The sequence below is a fragment of the Scomber scombrus genome, chromosome 5 (assembly GCF_963691925.1).
Source record: "Scomber scombrus chromosome 5, fScoSco1.1, whole genome shotgun sequence".
Taxonomy (NCBI): Eukaryota; Metazoa; Chordata; class Actinopteri; order Scombriformes; family Scombridae; genus Scomber; species Scomber scombrus.
The window spans coordinates 21,977,898-21,999,465 of record NC_084974.1 but is presented as its reverse complement, the minus strand read 5'-3'; the positions used below and the strand labels follow the sequence as shown (position 1 = coordinate 21,999,465).

Here is a 21,568-nt window from a genome sequence, read left to right as displayed (position 1 = left end):
CATTGACCATACAGGGTACAACCATATACTAGGTTGTGACCTAGTCTTGTTTAAACTCTGATCCTTGTAAATTATTTAATTGCTATAAATGATGCATGGCCTGTAACACCCCTGTCAGTCTGAACTTTTAATATCTGATTAATTTAGAAAACGATGTAGTGTTTAAAAATATATTTTCTCCATTTGCTTTTAATTTAAAGTAATCATTTTATAATAATCTCATCTTTTTTGAGATTCCTAATCAATACACCCGAAAATGCTAAATATTAATGGAGTGTAGCATGTGCATTCATCTTCTTGTGTATCTTACACATTTAGTTTGTTGGAATTTGTGAGTGCATACAGCTAGACTTGCACTACCATTTAGCTGATCCTGGTCTTGTGTGTGCTTAGCCTGCAGCATGAAATAAAGCAAACAGTGCAAGTTATCACATGGATAGCAATGCCCAGTTTATTTTACACTAGCAAAGGTTTTCATTAACAGAGAGAGAGTAGCAAAGGGACACACATTTTGATTAAATTGCAACACATTTATCAGAATCCTTTTGGATGCAAAGACACTGTGTGACATACTCGCCAGTAAACTCAGTGTGACAGGGGGCTGGTTGGCTCTCACTGTTCCTGGTGCTTCAAATTAGGCTCTGGCATGCAGTTGTGACTCTGTCTTCCTGCTGTATCGGTGCTCATTTGATTGCTGTCGGGGATGATCAGTGCAGATTTTGGCACACTGTGTTACATTGCACTTAAACCAGCCATTTTTGGGAGTGTACATTACAAAGAGAATGCATATAGTACATATTTTGGGGTCAGACATCTCGCTGGGAAGCACAGAGAGGGAACACAGTTTTATAGTTTGATGTGTTTACTACATTTGTATGCAGGGATGATAGAAATGCAGAAAGAAGACAAATACATATTAATGCAGGTGTGTGCAGCTTTATTTTTTAAAAGGATCACATTTCAAAGGGTGAAAAGAAACAAAAAGAAATCAAGATGACAAGCAGAGTCTCGGCTGAACTGGATAACAGAAATTAAATGACACCACAGCTCAGAATTAGGACTTTGCAAAGTAATTGAAGTAAACTTAATAAATCGTAACAGCTATGACTAGTCACACCGTCTGTAGGATGGAGTACTTCATTTAGCTGTGATAGATTTAATAAGTAAAAAACTATTCATAGCACACACACACATACACACACCCGCCTTCATATGTGCTTCTCTACTTGCTTGAAAAGTATCCTTTTTGCATCATCTCTTTTCTTTTCACCTTGCAGTCTTCAGTCTCACCAGATCACAGGAATATGCAAGATCTCTGATCCCTGCACTTTGAGCTGTCGCTTTATTGTAATGTTTGGGATGCAGGAAGTTAAGCTTATTTTACATGTCTTTCAAATCTCTTGGGACATGATATGCATCGTAACCAATGTCACATGTACACGTAGTATCTCCATCATATGAAAAACTACTTTGTTATATACTTTTTGAAGAACTGAAGGTGGTGCTCACTTTGAACTGAACTTTATATCTTATGCAACTCCTACATGAACTGTAAACTACTAATGACTCACCTCACTTGTGGGTGTAAAACTGTGATTGACATTGGTTAATAATAATACCTATCTCACCTCACTTGTGGGTGTAAGACTGTGATTGAGATTGTGTAATAATAATACCTACTGTAGGTGCTCATTTTCAAGTGTTTTTTTGTGTGTGTGTGTGAAACAGTCCTCACGTCTTGATTTCTAAAACTGACTCTCTCATTTACTGTGTTTCTTATAATGCCTCCTTAAATTGCATTTATTTCACTAACAGCAAATCATGTCCACACTCTGTTCAGTGATTTCATTAAGATGCAGTCTAGTCCAGCAAAGTCATGATAAATAACAGAGAAAAAACAAAGAAACTTGTATAGAAACACTCATATTTTTTTATTATTGTCTGCCATAAGAACATATTTCTATTGAAAGTGAATAGCAGCATTCTACAGTAAGATTTCAGATGTTACCTGTATTATTTTCATTCTGATAGCGTGTATCATATTGAGCTACAGCAAAACAAAATCATGAAAGACAGAATACAAACTACAATACAGAGATGAGATACATTTGATTGTCATAGAGAGTGATGCCAAACATGCATACTCAGCTGTCCATCATTGACTCAAATATTGACCAGCATGACTATATAGAAAGACCAAAACAAGCCGAAATTTGTCAAAGCGCTTTCCCTTTTTTTTATCATAAACTATTCACTGTCACATGATGGAGCACAGATAGGAAATTCCTTAAATGTTTTCCAGATCAACGCTGTCATGGTGTGTGCATCTGGCTCGGTGAAAATGGCAGGAAAGTGCAAATGACCAGAAGGTTTTGCTCTGATCTTTGTGTAATTTGAAGGCAGTTGATCTTCAGAACCCAATTAGCACATTTCAACAACGGATATACAACAAATAAATGAAATCTTTCCTAACAAGAGAATTATACTGTCCCCAAATCATGAAATATTGTAAAATATAACAGTTGAGGATTGACTCTCTGCTATACTTAAACCACAATCACTGCCACTTGCTTTTTCTATTTGTAAGGCGTGTTACTGCTAATATTTAACGGCACACAGATGTGGCAGTCATACAGAAATTGGTAAAAAAAAGAAACTTGTCACACTCGCAGTGAGTGGGTGTAAACTTTAAGCAGCAGTTGCTGAAATTAAATCCAGATTCCCCCATCCCCCCTTTCCCCCCTATTTCACATCTGGACTTAATCTGGTTACTAAAAATAGAAAGACACAGACTGATAAGAGTCACTGAAACCCAGACATTTCAAAGCAGATGGAAAGGAAACCTGTATGATTGAAAATGAGCCCCCTGTCTTCTGTAGAATGTTAACTAGCATACTGTATATCTAAGGTGCATCTGGTTCACGGGATAGAGTTTTACCAGCAGTCCAATTTCTGCAGGCCTTGCCAAGCATGAAGCTCTTTATTGTCTGTTGGCTTGGCGGGAGGCCAAGCTTGACATTTTTTTTGCTTGTGTACTTTTGTGATTGGCTCACCAACTACCAGAGTGTGTTTTTCCAAGGGAAGACTTCCCAAATTCTATCTTTTTAAAAACATTTCTGCTATAATTCCCCTGCTGATAACCCTCCTTTCAGCAGCATAAAAAGAGTGAAAGTGGTTCAAGTTCTGCATGGTTTGAGAAGGTTCAGCACTGCTGAGCATGGATGGCATTTAGGAATGGAAGGGCAGTGCCCTGATGTTGTGGCTTTTGGAGTGATGATCATATCCCCCTGAGAGGAAGCCTTTTATGGCTGTGGTGGAAAACAGATTGTATTTTCCTGTTTTTGTTGTTGCTTTTTTTTTTTTTTTTTTTATCCTAACGGAACAAACTAATTAGGTGTAGTTTTATATAATCCAGATTATTTCATACAAATACAAATTCAAACAGAACAATTATAGTAAAGTACATGTATTGCTTTAACAGCAATATGCTTAAAAGTAAACTGTATTTTGACACATCCTCAAAAAACCCCAAAACATATATATCTATAGGTTTATCTATTGGAGCCCGACCGATATATCAGTCAGCCGATATTGGCCTATTACAGATATATCGGTATCAGTATATATGTTGTTTGATATGCTGATATATAGGCAGCATTTTATTTATTTTTATAATTTGATCATTATTCTTAATTAAAGTTTAATGTATACATGTTTATTGTTATTTGTGTTTTTAATGTATAGTTATTTATAATTATTATATTCCAAATTAAGTTTACAGTTTAAGTTCACGGATGTCATTTTATACAATAACGTTTATTGTAAGTGCTTGATAACCACATTTGAGGGATCATTACAAAAAAGGTGGGTTTTTGTATATTCTGTATACTGTATATTATGGTAAGATTATCAGATGATATATCGATATCAGAATTGTTTTACTCCCTAATATCAGTATCAGCACTGGCCCCAAAAATCCAGCATCGGTCAGGCTCTAAGATATACATCTATATATCTGTTGTACAGATAAATCCTAATAAATTCTTACAAATTCTTAAACAAAATGTCCACACAACTAAAGTAGGCTATAGGTATTTTTAAATGGTGTGACCATGTGTGCTCCTCTCTTAAAGTAAATTGAATGTTGAGTGTAACCATGAATGTTTTAGCCATTGTGTTGTGTTATCTGAGGGTTTTCTTGTTATAAGGAACTTTATGAATAAAAACCTTTAACAAGACCTCATGTCAAGTTCAAAAATGAATTTAAAACAAACATCTTAAAATTGCTGTTATGAATGTCAGATGGAGAAAAAAAGTAAAGACATAATTGTTCAGTGCAGCTCAATCCCAGCTCATTGAATAAATATGAATGACATTAAAACCCCTGTTGAGGGTGCAATTTTCCTGTGTTTAAGTTTTGAATTAGATGAAAAAGCTGAGACCGTTTGACAGTCCCTCTGTTGTTTAGAGCTGTTACTCAAATCTGAGACAGCGTGGCTATGCTCAACAATCTGTAACATCCTTATTTTGCTCTCACTTTGAGATGCATGTTGTAATCCTGCTCTCCTCCTTCTGCTCTTCAGTGAGGTGAAAAACAAAAATCATTATGCTCCCTTAAGTGTTGATTTGCTGCACTGTGTTGCATTTATTTCCCATGTTGAGCGTTTTTCTTCAGTTTACATTTTCTTCAACAGCCTTTAAAACACATACAATTACACATAATTTCTCTATGCCACAGAACTGGGACCAAATGGTTTAAAGTGTGCCACTGTGTGGAGTGAGGCATATGCTGCTGCTGTTTTCTTAGGATTTAACAGTACAGTAACTCTGCTCTGTGGGTACCTTGTGTGCTGGCCTGTGAACTGAGGAATGTCCCGTTGACCCTGAAACAACAGTGTGAAATAAAGGCAGTCATTGTTCTCGGCAACATCCGTGGTGGCTTGTTTAATGAAAGACTGAAAAATATTTGGAGCAGACAGTATCAAACCTTTATGCTGTCTACTCCACAGCTAAAATGAGCCTCAGTTAACCTGAGACAGGATATCACTGTCTGAGTATCACTTTTCACCTCAGTCATACATAAAGTGTAAATTGAAAGACAACATATTTAACCACAGGTTGGTCACGTAACAATAATGTGTTTATCCGATCTTTATGTTGATTTAACTTGTGTAAAAATCTCACTTCATTTTCACTCATCTATTAAAAATTAAAAATCTACACCTTCCATCTTACAGGTTAATTATTTAACATTACTTCAACAAAGCATTCAACATTGACTGAGTGTGTTCTAGGTGTGTCTCCAGATCATGTGTTGGTTGAGTTAAACCAGGAGCACAAATATCATAGATGCTAATGAATGTCACTGTTTTAAAGCCTCTTCGTGCTGCACTGCAGAGCTCCCCCTTTCCTTCTCGCTGCTGCTCTCGCTGTCTTTATGCTTTGAGCTTGTTATGTGTCACTTCAGTCTGGCAGGGTCACTGTTTACTCTGATGGAAAGCATTTTCTCTTCTGATGCAAACAGTCAGTCTGGAGACAGCTGTTTCTTGGAGAGTGTGCGGCGCAAAGAAGGTATTTAGGCAGTCACCAGAAGAGCTGTTTGCTGACATAATGTCGCTCGTCTGCAGTTAAGAGAAACTGGATCCCACAGAGCCGGGCGTGCTATACCACTCCAAGGCGAGATGTTCTGATATATCAACCAAAAGGTTCCCGATGAATACATTAATTAATACATGAAATATAGCATTTGAATATCAATGTTACTTCAGCAGACAAATGATCATGTTCACTCAGGGTTCTTGACCTGACTTAACTGACAGCTACCTACATTTTTGACAAGTTTGACAGTTGAGTTGGTGTTGCAAATGTTTGGTTTCATTGCATTGGGACTGCAGTGTGGGGACAGCTGTACTTTTGCACCGGCTCTTTCACATCATCGTCTGTCCCGCTCATACACCTGAGTGACAGCAAACCCTCTTGTTTTGACACACAGGTGTCAGAAGTAAATAAATAATAACACTATTTTTATATTACTCAGCTGTCATTTCTACCTCCAGAGTTCATATTTAATGTGAGATGTTTCAAGCTTTTCTGTTCAAGAGTTAAACCATCAGATAACATAAGGCGATGTTAAAAATGTTTATAATTATGTTCATCCCTTTCTTAAAAGATAAGATTATTGATAGGATTTTTAATGCAGGGACTAACCTAAGACATCAGCTAATTGTAATTAATGATTAATTAACAATCAAAACTTCTATACTCATTTCCTGATGTTCTTAAGAGAAAGTCGTCAAAGTTGATAAACACACACAATTATAATTTGTAATATTTGATCATCTTAATTCTTAAAACACCTCTAATTTTGAGTATTAAGATTACAAATAATGCAGTTTGCACATTTGAAAACCATTGCTCTTAATTTGGAGAAAGTAGTTTAATACTTAAGGATAAAACCTTAAACCGTCAAACTCAAACTCTGGATTCAACAAGCAGTACAATATATCACAGGTAACCAAACTGTATTAAACACAAACAACTGAAAATCCTCATGGGACCCACAAACCAGCTATACTATATCCATTTCAGCATCTGCTCCGTATCCTTGCTTAACAGCTTGCGCTCCGATGAAATGTGTAGTAGGGCAAACGTGTCACATCTACTCTGACACTGCTCTGTGACTTTGTCTGCAGGTTTTGTTTTTTATATCATAGCTCATAAAAGTTAGGGGAGGATGACTTTTCAGCTTGTTGCAGGTGCCACTGCTGCACCTGATAAAGATTTAGTTCTGCAATGAGACTGTTACTCACCGCCACAGACACACACACACACACACACAGACACACACATACCTCCTCTCCAAAACAATCTGCAGACAGAAGTAACTGAAATGCACTGTTATTGCACTCCCTCTTTTAATAAAGGCAATATCACACTGTCAGCATGAAATGGAACGTTTTATTCTGTCATGATGAGGAGGGCAATAATGTTTATTATGCATTTAACACCTTAATGAGGTTGTGGGGGCTTTGCTTACACCTACTTTAATGAGTTAGGCTAATTCCGTTTGGTTGTTGTTGCTGTCATTGTGGTTATTGGTGCGAGTGTTGCTGATATTTTTATTTGATGCTCCTGGCTATCATTAGCCGAAATACGACTCAAGACAAAGAAGTGCAGATGTCTGGCACTCAGACAGCCTTTTTTCACAGAGGGAAAACAAACTCGTGTTATCCCACTCAGAAGCTCTACCAGCAACACTTATTAACATTCCTCGGCTACATGTGTTAACGTTTCAGTGCAGGAATTCACGCTTAATAAATTGACACAATTGTACATTCAGATCAGCTGCGTTTCAGTCTCAGAGGATTTAGTCGATCATTCACACACAACAGCTTTACTTATGGAAGGAATCTAACGAGAAAATGTAATCGTAGGCCACTTTAAGTGTGTACGGTTGAATCAATAAATACATATTTATCACTTGGAGACCTCTTCATGGTCTCAAGGTGGAGAGACAGCCTTTGTGAGATGTTTCTTCATTCATTTTAAACAGAGGGACAGGATTACATGACAAGAATTTTTACCTTTAAATCGAACTCAGAATTTCTTTTCTCCTGTGCTGAAATCAATATTTTGTCTGCTGAAGCGAAATGTTGTTTTGTCACCTCTTGTCTGCACAGCACTTCATTTAGTCAATCTGCTTGTAAACTAAACAAATCACTACTGGCCAAATGCCTGCCTGATGATGGTTGTCACTACTAATGCATCATAAACATGTTTTTGCTATACATAGAAAATAATGGAATATATTGAAATTATCACGGCATTGCATGCTGTAAATTACCATTTGGCAATTCTTAACATTTTTCTCTTTAGATCTAAAATTGTCAGTGACCTGCTGCTGTCAGATGCTTTTACGAAATTGCCATAGTTACCAGATTGTAACTGGCAAGCACAACCTGATAAAACACCTTCTTGTCAAAGCCTAGTTGTCTTTCTCCAGAATTCTCTTCTCTGCCTGGAGCCATGTTTTGCTTGGATATTGTATATGAAAGTAAAATAGCTAGAAACAAACAAAATAATGCTGTTTTTTTATTTGATAGTGCACCATGGTGACCAAACAAGTTTTTGTTATGCCTCCACATGTGGCAAAAATAGTAGCATTGGTGTGAATAAACATATGTTTGTGTTGGTGCGTATTCTTATGCAGAGAGATTCAGCTCATCTGCAACAAAGAAGCAGGGCTCTAGGTGTATTAAGTTGCCTTTTCATTGTGACGACAGTGTCATAACAGAACAGCATAAAGCCTATAAATGTTATTTACGATCCAGTTATAGACTTACATACTGTAGCCAGTGAGACGGAGCAATTCACAGTTAAATGCTACCATGATTATAACCCACAGGCACATAAGAACAGAAATATACAAATAAATTCCCAGGAATGGATGTGACATATTCAGCCTACAGTGTTTATTGAGTATCCATCCAATTATTGTGAAACACAATATACTGTATAATGTATAATGTTTGCAGAACAAACAACATGATTTTGTTAAAAAAAGTGTTCCACCAGTGTTTAGTATGCTTGTGAAGTACACTTGATGAGTGCTATACTAACAAGAGCTGACCTGGCAGATGATGGTTATATATAGGGTCTTCTGTGATTTATGCTTGTGTATGTACATTGTGAAGGGAAATTGTCAAAATGACCTCACAAGAGTGCATGTGTTGGAAAAGTTGTGAAAAAAGGTGTTATATCCTTCAGGGTTTTTATGGGTGTATAGATGAATAAAGCAGAGAAGACAAATAGTGTTTTCAAACTAATTAGCATGGATATTCTCATTTATATGAATTGTAAAGATATTTTTGACATGTATCAAAGACAAATTTCAATTTGTACACTTTGCACTATTTAATTTGGTCAGGCCTTGGTGGTATTCTGATCTGTCTCTGGGAATTAACCTCAGAGCAACACTTTTGATCCGCTTGATATTTGGACTGGTGAAAGCAGGAGCAAGTGAAATACAGCACATTGACATTCCTCCCCCTATCCAGTAATGAAATTGCTTAGTGCTATTGCATCCTTTCAAGCATCACACTGTGCTCGCTCATGTGGATTTAATCCTGTTGAGAGAGGCTGTTGCTGAGGGCATTCGGCACAATGCCAGTTTGAAAGTAATCCATTGAGTATTAAATAAGTTGGCCTCTTGCAAGTATAAATATCTGATTCAGTTTATTGGAAATTAATAATCAAAAATAGATTTAAAATATGAGCATTAAAACTTTGATGTGCTGATTAAAATGTATTTTGTCTATAGTCTGAATTGGCTTGCATTTAATGTGTGCCAGTTGGTACTACCTGTAATGCATTGTTATTTATTTTGAAATGGACAGTAGGAAACAGTTAGATTTGTACTTATTCCATATATATATATCAAAGCTTAACTCTGTGCTAAAATATCCAATCTCAGCAAATTAATTACATGATCTGTCTGTTTGGTATGTTCACAGTCAGGTTGCAGTTAAAAGTGTTGCAGAATAAATTACGCTCAACAATCAAGCCTATAGAAATCCACGAGACAAGTTTTTTTTCTCGCTTTCATTTAATTCTGAATATCAGAACATAATCTCAAAAGCTTATATTGCTGTATATTTAATTGTCCTGTCCATTTAACTGAAAATGGAAAAAGCTAATGATATTAGGGATCTACATTTAAAGCACGGAAATATTGCAAGCTCGATTAGACTGAAAGCTTGGGAGATAAGACAGAGGAAATGACATTATCACACTGACAGAATATCATAATTCTCAGTGTTGATACAGTAGATAGCACGATGACTGGAGGATTATAACAGCTAGATTTGATGACCGTCAAATATCCTCTACACCCATAATGGAGTATCACTTGTAACCGTATTTCCTTGGTTTTTCTTGCAGAAGTACTTCCTTCCTCATCCATTCCCACGATTTTAAACCCCATCTCATAATGGACCATATTACAGATTTTTATTGGTTATGTATGTAAAGTGATATTTGTATGCACTATTCACATTGATAATATGCAACTACAAATAAATACTAAGGCTAATACAAGTAGTAGTATTCCAAATTTGAGCATAATCTGAATAATCTTTTAAAACAATCTTATTAATAGGTACTGTTTATAAAATAAGGATAGAAATCTCCCATTGCCACAATAATGGGGTTCGAGCAGGCGTGGCCAAACTACATGGCCAACTGTGGCCTGATGTCTGTGTTTTTTTTAAGTGCCTATAATGTGGCCCTTTAGAACATAGTCTAACAATAAATTGCACAATATGTACATTTAACTTATATGTTGTATATGTTTACCTCATTTGATTACACATACAGGAACCTAAAAGTCAGAAAATAGCAAGTGTGCGCCTAAAATTTTAGCCACGGTGGGAAAATGAATAATTTTTCAAAGAAGTCAAGGGGAAGTGTGTTTGTTTGATTTCCAAGGAATCTATTGCAGTGATGAAAGATTATAATATTCAAAGACACTATAAAACAACAAATCAGCTCTACACTTTGTACACTGGCACAGAGTGAGAGGTTTTTTTTGCCAACAAAGTAGAGGAAAATACTAAAATGGCTAGCTATGAGGTAGCTCAGCTCATCGACCGGCATGAAAAACTCTTCCTGGATGGATGACTGTATTAAAAAGTGCCTTTCTGAAGTTGCCAGGATAATGTGCCAAGAGAAAACTCAACAATTCAATTTCAGTGTGTCCAGAAAAACATTTGCACAACAAGTCGAAGACCTGTCAGCTAACTTAAAACACCAAGTGTCAGGCAAGGCTAGTGCTTTTGATTTTTGCTCAATTGCATGTGACGAGAGCACATATGCTACAAACACAGCCCAGCTGTTACTTTTTTTGCGGGGACTTGACTACAACTTTTGCATCACCAAAGAGCTGCTTGATCTTAGAAGTCTGAAGGGCACCACGATAGGTAAGGACATTTTTGAAGCGCTATCTGCTGCGATCGATGACTTAAAACTGCCCTGGGACAAGCTGTGTGGAGTAACAAAAGATGGGGCTCGAGCAATGACAGGTGAGTGGAATGGGAAGGCTTCTATGTGTGCAGGGAGGTGAGGCTGTTAAAACGCACTGTTATCCAACAAGAGGCACTCTGTGTCTAGGCAGTCCAGCTCAGTGATGTGATGAACACCGAGGTGAAAACTATCAACCTAATTTGAGCATGAGCACTCAATCAGAGAACGCTAGGCTGTCCTATCTGAAGTCGATGCTGAATATGGAGACATAATCTACCACTTAGATGTCCAATGGCTCAATGACTCTGTGCTGCAGCGTTTTTACTCCCTGAGATGTGAAATTGACCAGTTTTTGAAAGAGAAAGACTGACCAACTAAACACACTGACCAAGAGCCTGCAAGGCAAACAACACCATGTGCTGCACACCTGAAAGCGTTCTCCATCTCTTTGAGACACAACGCAACTTCAATGTGACTCACTTCCCCACACTGTTGGAATTTAAGGCTGCTTTCCAAAATGCCATGGTAAAATATGTGTTGGTGATCAGATCTCTTCTGCAAGAATTCAATCAGTGCTTCCCAGATTCGGCTGCCATTGAGAAAGATATCAAGCTTTTCACAACCCCCTTCTCGAATGATGCAGCAAAAGTCACTGAGAGTATGCAGTTGGCGGTTACTGAGATCCAATGCGACAATTCTCTGAAGAGTCAGCATCAGATTCTCCCCCTACCAGAGTTCTGTCGAGTTTGGAAAAGGCCAGGTTTCTTCTGATGAGGCACCACACACGTAAACATTTCCAAACATGACTGAACAAAAGCCAAATGAAAACCAAGTTGATTGACAGCCATCTGTGCAACGTTCTTCACATCTCAACAGAAAGACTTGCTCCTGACGTGCCAGATATTTTTCAGTCACAAAAAGGCACAATGTCACTGCTCCCATTGAGTGAACTAAAAATGTATGACACAGTCAGTATTTGAGGTATTATTGACAACCCCAATTACTTAATAAATTGAATCAATTAAATGTAATAAAACAATATCTAACAAACAGTATCCTATTAGATGTACTAATAAGCTACATAGCAAGCTTATCATACAGTTTACTTACCCCTTCATTTCTTTTTTAACATTACTTTTCTACATTCTTTAAACTTACATAATTGAACTCAAGGACCACCTACAATTTGTACTTCTTCTTCTTCTTCTTCTTCTTCTTCTTCTTCTTCTTCTTCTTCTTCTTCTTCTTCTTCTTCTTCTTCTTCTTCTTCTTCTTCTTCTTCTTCTTCTTCTTCTTCTTCTTCTTCTTCTTCTTCTTCTTCTTCTTTTCCTTGCAGTGTAAGTGGTTGAAAACTGTTATTTATTTATTATTGTTTGGCCCGTGAATCCTTCTGGTATGTTGCCCACAACCGAAAAAGTTTAGCCACCCCTGCTGAAGAGAAAGAGTGTCAACCCACGTGTCATCGAAGGCCCAGTCTACAGATTTTTGTTCCAATTAATTGATATTTTAGATTGGGGGGGGGACATATTCAGATTATCCTTAATAATGAATATGGTTACAGTTTAAATTGTGAAAAGCATGCCTATAGTTGAAGGACTGCATTGTAATTGAAGAATATTACAATAAAGCAACATAATTTACACTACAAGCTTACAACAGCCCGCAGCGGTGCACATGTAAAAAGGGAAGGAAAGATTGTTGGCTCAGAGAGATTGTGGCTTTCTTTTGAAGTCACTCGTTCTGGTTTGGTGATGGAGCTGACAGGGTTATTTTGGGACAATGAAAATGCGGCATGATTAATGGTTCAAAACAAAAACTCTATCCTAAGACAGTGTGTGTTCAGAGGACTGTAGCTCAGGAGCTGATAGTCCATCTGAGCAGACACCTCTAAATTAGTGTTGGTATCATAAATGTATTATAGAGCTCAGCCCTTAGTTTATCACACACACTCACCACACAGAATAAGACCTTAAATCAACCTAAGAGCCATGTCATTTGTGACAGTGCCTCCCGTAGTTTCGACCCCACCAGTCTGATGTCATCTGATCTCGGTGGATGAAAGCCCATCCACGGGAAAATCAGAAGCACCTTAATGGCACCTTTCCGAAACGCTCACCTGCAAGGATCGAATGTAGTCTGTAATTGGCCCAATATATCTCACCTTATCTGTTTCTGTCTGGAATGAGGAGCTAAAGGCTCCAGGTGAGACCTTTTACTGTGATCATGACGCAAGAGAGGTCACCAATATGTGGAGACATACCTCAAAAATTTAAATGCATTGCAGACTTTAGCTGTAAAGCTTCCTCATCTGCTATGCTGTGTCGTATTTCAGCGAGATTTGACAATGCTGGTGCTTCACAGCTCACATAAAAGGCTCCATTTTCTTCTATCTAGCAGGGCCATTGTTGAGTGCTCTATCTCTTATGTCTGCCGTAGTCATTGTGGGTATCTCATACTAAGGCATTGTTCATTGTAACTGGCTTAAGAGATATTAATGAATGTGATTTCTCTATCCTCCACTTGTGTTTGGACTCAATGCATCTGTATTTGACTTAGACTAGATCATTCTGAGTGCTATCATTTCCTGTGTGTCGTACACTTTGCTGCACATTTATAAAGCAAGAACATTGTAATACAACTGAATGACGGCCAAATTAAACGTTTATATGACATTTCCCCCTCTAATACTCATTTTAAATCATTCAGAAAGATACAGTCAGATCAGTCATTTTAACATCTATCTGTGTTTTTTTTTTTTTTTTTGTCATTTCAGATTCAGAACGCGGATGATGTTTTGATCACTCCCTTGGAAAAATTTCGGAAGGAGCAAATCGGTGCCGCGAAGGTAAGAGGCCACCTACATGCACAATTAGCAACTGAACAGTGGAGGATATCTCATGTCTTTTGACACCCTTCACCTCCCCTCCTCACCCTCTTCATCTCCCCTACAGTATGCAAATCATTAATTAAAGGCAAATTGTGACACTGCTAAGAAATGAGTCTCTCTCAGACTGATAGGAGGTATAAACGATGATGTCAGTTTTCAAGTGTGATAAGATATTAAAATTTTTAAGTTGTATCATAATATGGCCTAATAGTTCTATGGCGGCTAGATTCTGTTTTTAGTTTATAAAGTTAAAGATATTCAGCTAAACAATTGTCTGTCTTTGGTAGACACTTTATTTGCAAGAAGATTGGTGTTATTTTCAAAAATAATTGGCAGTATTTATAGATTATATAGTAGGTGCTAAAAAAAAGTGCAAAGACTGTATATCACAGTCTACAAGCTGCTCTTCCTCCAAAGATATTTCTACCTGATCAAGCAGCAGAGTTTTTTTAATGTATTTATAATCTGATTACTATCAAAGTGCAGTATCTAATATATTGTATTCACCATTTTTGTAATCAAGTTACTATAGTCCTGTAACATGCAATGCATTCCTTTCCAACCTATTCACATAAAGGATTGATATCAGTGGGGGTTCTGCCGAGTGTTGCTTCAAGGGATCCTGGTTCCACAGTGATATTTTGTTGAAACTGAAGTTGACTAAAAAGGCCAGTGTGGGTTTGTTGCTACAAGCCATACTTTCATTCCTGGCCAACGCAAAGGCATAAAATGAAAGTACTCCAGTTGTTTGTGGTCATTCCCTTAGTGAGATCACACATGAGCAAGCCTGGTAGAACTGGAGCCTTCACACGGATCTCCCGCTGATTTTCTGAGTCTATTTCTACAGTAACTCTACACAGGACTCTTTGAATCATTTGCACATCTTTACATAGCTCTAACCCCTATGAGGGACATTCCAGCCTCAAAGTCAGACTCTCATCTTGATATATTTTACATGACTTGAAAGCCACTGGTCTGAAAAAGTTGTCATTTTACTGTATTTCGTTAGTATGCTCAGAAGCCAACCTGCAATGTTGAGGAACTATTTCTCTTCTTAGTGCTGAAATGTGGACATCAATCACTCTCCTCTTTCCTCGCCAGACTAAATAACCATTGTCGTTTTCATGTCTCGGCCATCACATGTATCTACTGTAATGACAAAACACATTTTGTGCCGTTTCTGCCTCTCAGCCCCCCCCCCCCCCCCCCCAGCATAGTTCTCAGTGTTATTGCGCCGACTCTCCATGTTTATAAAATGGTTTCTTAAAAGCCACAGCCCCCGTCACTCCCACTACCTCTTATTTCCTCCGACCACTTCCTCCTAATGGCTCTCTCCGCCAATGGCCCTTCCCCCGCTAAACATTAGTCCAACTAGAGTGAGATAAAAGGCAGACATCACGAGTGGCTGAGCAACTTTCCACTGTTCCGAGAATGTGGAGAGATCTGGAGGCTGTCTGACCCTTCCAGTTACTGCGTTTCATGTCTGAGAACGTCAGATGGACAAACGGGGAGCTCTTGCCTTATTTGGGTATGCTGCGAGTAATCCCACTGAGGTTACGTACCAGTGTATCAGCTTCTTAGGCACAAGCACAACACTTCCATGGCCATAACACACTAGCAGATTGACTGCAGCACTACAGGACAAATTAGACACAGTCTGCTTCACACAAGGCTAAACCAAATGTTTTAAGAATAAAACCATCAAACTTTAGATGTCTAGAAAGCTACAAGAACTCAAACAATCATGTATTTTCACTGGAATGTGGACCTACCATATGTGCTGGCTGCCAAACCAAGATGTAGAACTGAAATTATGTTGCACTTCTTTTTTTCCAGTTTCAGATACTTTTTGTGAGATACAAGTTGTTAATTTCCCAGGCAAGGAACAAAGATTTCAGAAGTGAAATTAAGACTGTTCTGGTTTCAGTGTGTATTTGTAGTATTTGCTGTTTCTATGTCGACAAAGTCAGCTCCTCTGTGCATCCACTAGATTGCCAATTGATACAACTTGGACGTCAACCTTAGGCTTTAACCCTCACAAAGACTTGCTGTTCTAAGGGGTAATTTATTTATTATTTTCTACAAACAGAGAACTATTGGAGGTAAACAGCCTAAAGCTTGGTCCACACAATTTGTGTGTACGTGTGTGATTGTTGGATGTCAGGTTTTTTAAAGCCTTGAAATTTAACACACCCCAGGGACACTTTTTCAAGACAATACCAGGGGGTTTCTAACTCGTGGGTGGTATTCCTGATCTCTGAAATTTTGACAATGTTGTGTTCCCTTCAAGGATCTTCAACATTAGGGGCACTGTAGGGGTCCCCCACTAGCTGAGCATGAAGAATTAGTGCAAATAGACCCAGATGGGAGTCAGATGGCCACCGATAATTTGAGCTGTCCTCATCCTAAAGAGGGTGCACAGAGATCAGATGATTCTTGACTAGTCAGGGTCTCTAGAGGCGGAAGTGACATTTGCATGTATGCTGTGAAATCCCAAAATATGCTAATCGAGACGCTGTAGAGTACAGAGATCAATTATAAGTAGTTGGGGGATACGCTCGCTGGCTATTTTCACTAACAATGGTATGTCAATAGGCCAATTTAAGTACTTGTATTATGCACATGATTGAAAGCCTTTTGTTCTACCTGCCTGTCTTGAACTATATTGCAAAAACCACTGGAGTAAAAGCCATTTTTAATCAGCTTTCAATGGAGGCAAATTATGATGATGCTATCATATCGTATTATTGTTATTGTATGGTAGTGGTTTACACCAATATTTTCCATAGAGTCAGACTTGATGATACCACCAGATTACGCCTGAAGGAAGAAATATTAAAACCCCGCTCATAGTGGCCTCAGTCAGTTATTTTTAGTCGATCAACAAATCAACAAATTATTTGAGCGCTAAACGATTCGCTGTTTATGCCTCATTGGCTCTGATCATGGTTGCCCACTGCACAGCACAGCACAGTTATTCCAGCTGTAATGAAATCCGGCAGAAGTCCAGCCACTTAACACATCAAATGATTAAAGATGGAAGCAATGTCCTGGATATGTGCAATATGTATTAGGCAATAAACTTTTCAGTTGATATATTTTTCATAAACAAATAAGACAAAAAACACAAAACATTGAACCTAATAACAGTGTTAAAAAAAACTGAAATGACAGCACTGTAGTTAACACTCAAAAACTTTATGATGCAAAGACAGCAACATGTATAAATAATGTGATGCAAATGAAATTTGTTTCTTTCCATTATTCTCATGTCTGTCCCATCATTTTCCACTGCACCCTACCCAGTAAAGCAGAAACACCATTAAAACAATCTTTCAGAAAATAATTACTTTCTCTCCTGATCACCAGAATGTCACGAGGCAGTCAAAGTAGACCTTGAGAGGTCAGTATTCACCTGTTTGAAGGCAACACTGTATATATCAGCTTCTTGCTTTTTGCAGAAGCAATATGTATGAAATCAGATTATGTACAAATAATAACATTATATCATCCAGAAATAATTTAAAGGAAAGGACCTCTGTAGTATAGTAAGTGAGATATTGTTGTCACATTTCTTTTGAAATAATTAATGGCATCAAAAAAGACATCTTTTCAAATAGGATAATAATGACTTCATGGAGTCTTTTTGAAGGATGAACTGACACAATTGCTTGTAGTTTAACTGTATTTCCATCTGGTGTCCACTGTTCTCTGGAACTGAAACTGACAGTGAACACAGGACTGAGAGCTTATACCACGTCATTCCCTTTCTATGATGAAATCCTGACAGACTTCACTGCCTTAGGGTTTAATAAAGCAGAATTGTCATATAAACAATAAACAAAGGACTGGCCAGCAAAGTTCACTAACTCATGTAAGCTTTATCCTGCAAAGTTGGATGCAGTAACCACATGAAATTGCTGACACTGAAAAACCTTCTCCTACCTTGAACATAATTAAGGTGGTCTGAGGGAGCTCCTTTGTTATGAACTTAGTCATAGGCTACACTGACCGATGACATAGTCCAAAACAAATAATAACCAGATGCGTCATCCTGACAAGGAGTTCCTCACTTCCAGATGATTCTAGTTATCTTTCTTGTTCATTATCTCTCAGGTTTGGCGGTTACAGCAAGGGTTAGGTTGATCCTGACAGGGAAATGCCTAAGGGATCCCTACAGGATACAGTATAGGCCTATATTTATGCTGGGCTTGTCAAAAGACTTTTTTCAGACCATAATAATAGAGAAGCTTTTGAAGATTGATCTTAAGAAGATACCCACTTTTTCCCTTGCAGCTTTGCTCACATCTTCAGTATTAGTATGAAATCAGATATGAAGGCAATATCCCTGTTGTGCAGACATGAGAGAATGTACAGTACACGGCACATGTTCTCTGAAAAGAAAAGTATGTGTATATGGGGCATTTGTACTTTTGTTTTTAGTACTTTAAATTTAGTACATCATGTGTCAAACACATAAACAAATGCTGATTTTTTTATTCTTTTAGAAAGCTTGGCAGTTTGCCTCACACACACGTACATACGTCCTATTTAGAAGTCTGGGTATTTGTTTTTCATCTCTTCAGAAGCAGATGTTTCTAATTATTTTGTGTTAATTGGCCAACTTCTGGCTGTCTGTGATGTCTCCCCAGGAAGTGGGATTTCAGGTTAGGAGGGAGACATTTTCGGCTTTGCAGCAAAGTAACTGAACTCAAACTGAAGCCTGGTGTGCTGTCAGCATCCCCTGTGGAACACAGGCCAGCTCATGCGTGGTGGGGCATCAAAATAACCTGGCTATTGCTATTTAATCGCCATTCTGGACCTCTGCTCCAATTAGCTGTCTCTAATGAGCTCATGCAGAGATCTGCCTTTCATGTCACTGCTCAGAGAATCCATTTAAAATGAACGTGTGGTGAAACATGCTGCATGTGACGCCTTGCTAGTCATTGATGTTTGTATTATTCCAGGGTGTTGGACAGAAGTGCCGTGTGACAGTGTGTGATATCTGGGGTTCTTTCCTCTATATACACACAGACACATTCGACCTCCTTTGCCACTTACATCTGTTACCATGGTGATGCGAGGCTCAGAAATGATGGCCCTGAGGCTCGTTAGGGCCAGTGTCAAAACTGGCGATGTAAGGCTAGCGTCCAAATATTCCTCCTGCCGTGTTCATGCCTGTTTTCAAAATCCTCCCTTTAGCAAACTGAAAATATGTGATGACCAGGTGAAAAGCTGCCTGCGGTTTTTACTCTGTATTTTCCTCCCTATGACATTATAAGAGCAATCAGCATACTCATCCATATTACAGCTGGCATCAAAGCACTCCTAACAGCAACGTGAGGCTTGCCAGTTAGACATTCCACTACACAATCTGAATCAGAATATTCTCTTCCTGCATCTGATTTATTCATGAAGGCGAACAAAGCAATCAGATGAGGAAATCTCCCAAGTGGTAGGTTCATGTGTGTTTTGTGCACCACAGAGTGTTGGGAAGTGCTTTGGCTTTATCCATTCCCAGCCGGCTGATTACTCTGGGGCGCTGGCATTAGTGTGTGTCAGAAACTTCCAACTTATGTGTGCTGTAGGCTATATATCTATCCACATCTATGTCCTCTGCCACCATGTGTTGGGCTTCAAAGCCTTTCGCCTGCACTGCTCCTTCGTTCTCTCAGAGAATCTTTGCAATTTAAATCGCTCATATTCCACTCTGATTGCACAAACATAACCAGAGGGGGAGAAGAACGCGCTTAGCACACGGACAAACCAACACCTGGTGTTCTGCTGGGGTATCATTACGGTAGCACCAGTTTATACACGTCCTGTCTGGATCAAAACAAAGCAGGACACTTTGGGTGACTTAATCAGGCTGGCTCTGCCTCCCAGATTCACTGCGGCTGTGAGTCACTCCCCACTCTTTGTAAGTGTGAAAGAGTTAGTCCAGTCGCAGGGAGGAGGGTTGTTTTGTGTGTGTGAAAAAGTGTGTGTGTGTGTGTGTGTGTGTGTGTGTGTGTGTGTGTGTGTGTGTGTGTGTGTGTGTGTGTGTGTGTGTGTGTGTGTGTGTGTGTGTGTGTGTGTGTGTGTGTGATGAGGTTTCTGGCATGCTCACACCAGTCATCAGTATGGGGAGATTCCTGCTGTGACTGTGGGGCTCATCTAAACCTAAAGCTCTTAATTTAATGTGATCCCCAGCGTGTGTATGTGTGTGTGTGTGTGTGTGTGTGTGTGTGTGTGTGTGTGTGTGTGTGTGTGTGTGTGTGTGCACAGTGTGTATTGGTATTTCCCCAGTTGTAAGACTCAGTTGTATGCATGCTCACAAAATAACGTTGCATCAACAGCGTTCACAATGGCAGACAGTCAGCTCTGTTTTTATTGTCTAATGAAAAACACTTGATCCTTGAGGGAAATTTATTTCCTGTCACTGTGATATCATATTTAATCATGTGTTTATTTTACTCTCCACCTGTTTATTTTCTCTTTATTTCTGAAGAGCAGGCATACAAGCAATTGATTTCTACCCCCCTCCTGAAAAGATCATTCCTGGGCCAGACATGACAAGAAAGATGGAAATAAGATGCTACTACATGAAATTATCTATCGATTTTTGTGCTGTACTTGTAATAGTTATGTAGGAGGGTTAGAGTGTCTTGTGGCGAATTTCTCCCGTGTTTAACTGCTGTGGGGGTTGCTGAAGCAGAACACTGTTCTAGGTCATATCCGTAGCCAGTAGATTAGACTTGCTGAATTTCAGGGCCATGGGAATGAAAACAAACAAGTAGGATCTGGTTACAGTGGCCGTTTCCTCACACTTTCCCCCCATCCCCTCGATTCTGTTCTTCACGAGCCGCTGTATGAATGTTTGCATAGAGAGATGGGCATTAAATGGGCAAAGCTTGGTTTGGAGGTCAGACTTGCAGATGAGACACTTGAATTCCCTCACACAGACAGGTTTCTCTACTTGGGCATGGATTGGTTAAAGCCAATGGGGGAGATGAAATGTTCAATCTCTTAATCCATATACTATATAGATGGGCATCTGGCATGAAAAGCCCATTTCCTGCTCCTTCTCAAAGTCTACTGGGACACACTGTCTGAGTCATGAGACTGGTAACTATAGAGCTCGACTTGTCTCTGCAGGTGGATAACAGGGAAGGAAAATGCAAACAGCATCCAGCCGGTCCTGTCTGTGACAGTGCCAAATCCATTATGCTATTGATGATTTACAATGTCATGAACTTCACTTTCCTCATCTCACTGTGAGAATAATAACATATATTTCAAAGAAGCCCAGTTGATAACGCACAGTCCTTATTGACCATGTCCACGTTGTCTTCTTGTCATTACACAGTCATATGCCAATTTTATGACCTGTAATAATCTATTGTCAGGAATGTTAAATGACATGTGGCGAGTGGCATGTGAAAATGTAGTTAGACTTCCACCTAGTGGCAGTCATACCACACACATACACACACACCCCCAAGATACAGCATACATCACACATTTGTATTCATGTTAAAGCCTTTTATATGTCTTGTGGACCATTTTAGGAAGGGAAGAAGAAATTCGATAAGGAAACGGAGAAATACTATTCCACACTTGAGAGACACCTCAACTTGTCATCCAAAAAGAAGGAAACATATCTGCAGGAGGTAAAGCCAC

The 21,568-nt window shown here is 38.7% G+C and overlaps 1 protein-coding gene across 2 annotated transcripts in view; it reads left to right on the top strand.

The window, feature by feature from the left end:
* The window catches only part of LOC133980298 (rho GTPase-activating protein 42), a 64,850-nt gene that overhangs the window by 21,296 nt on the left and 21,986 nt on the right, over positions 1 to 21,568 (top strand). For both annotated transcript variants that reach the window (XM_062418980.1, XM_062418979.1), the window contains exons 4-5: positions 13,793 to 13,864; positions 21,457 to 21,558. In XM_062418980.1, the coding sequence (XP_062274964.1) occupies positions 13,793 to 13,864; positions 21,457 to 21,558 (174 nt within the window). The remainder of the gene's footprint in view (positions 1 to 13,792; positions 13,865 to 21,456; positions 21,559 to 21,568) is intronic.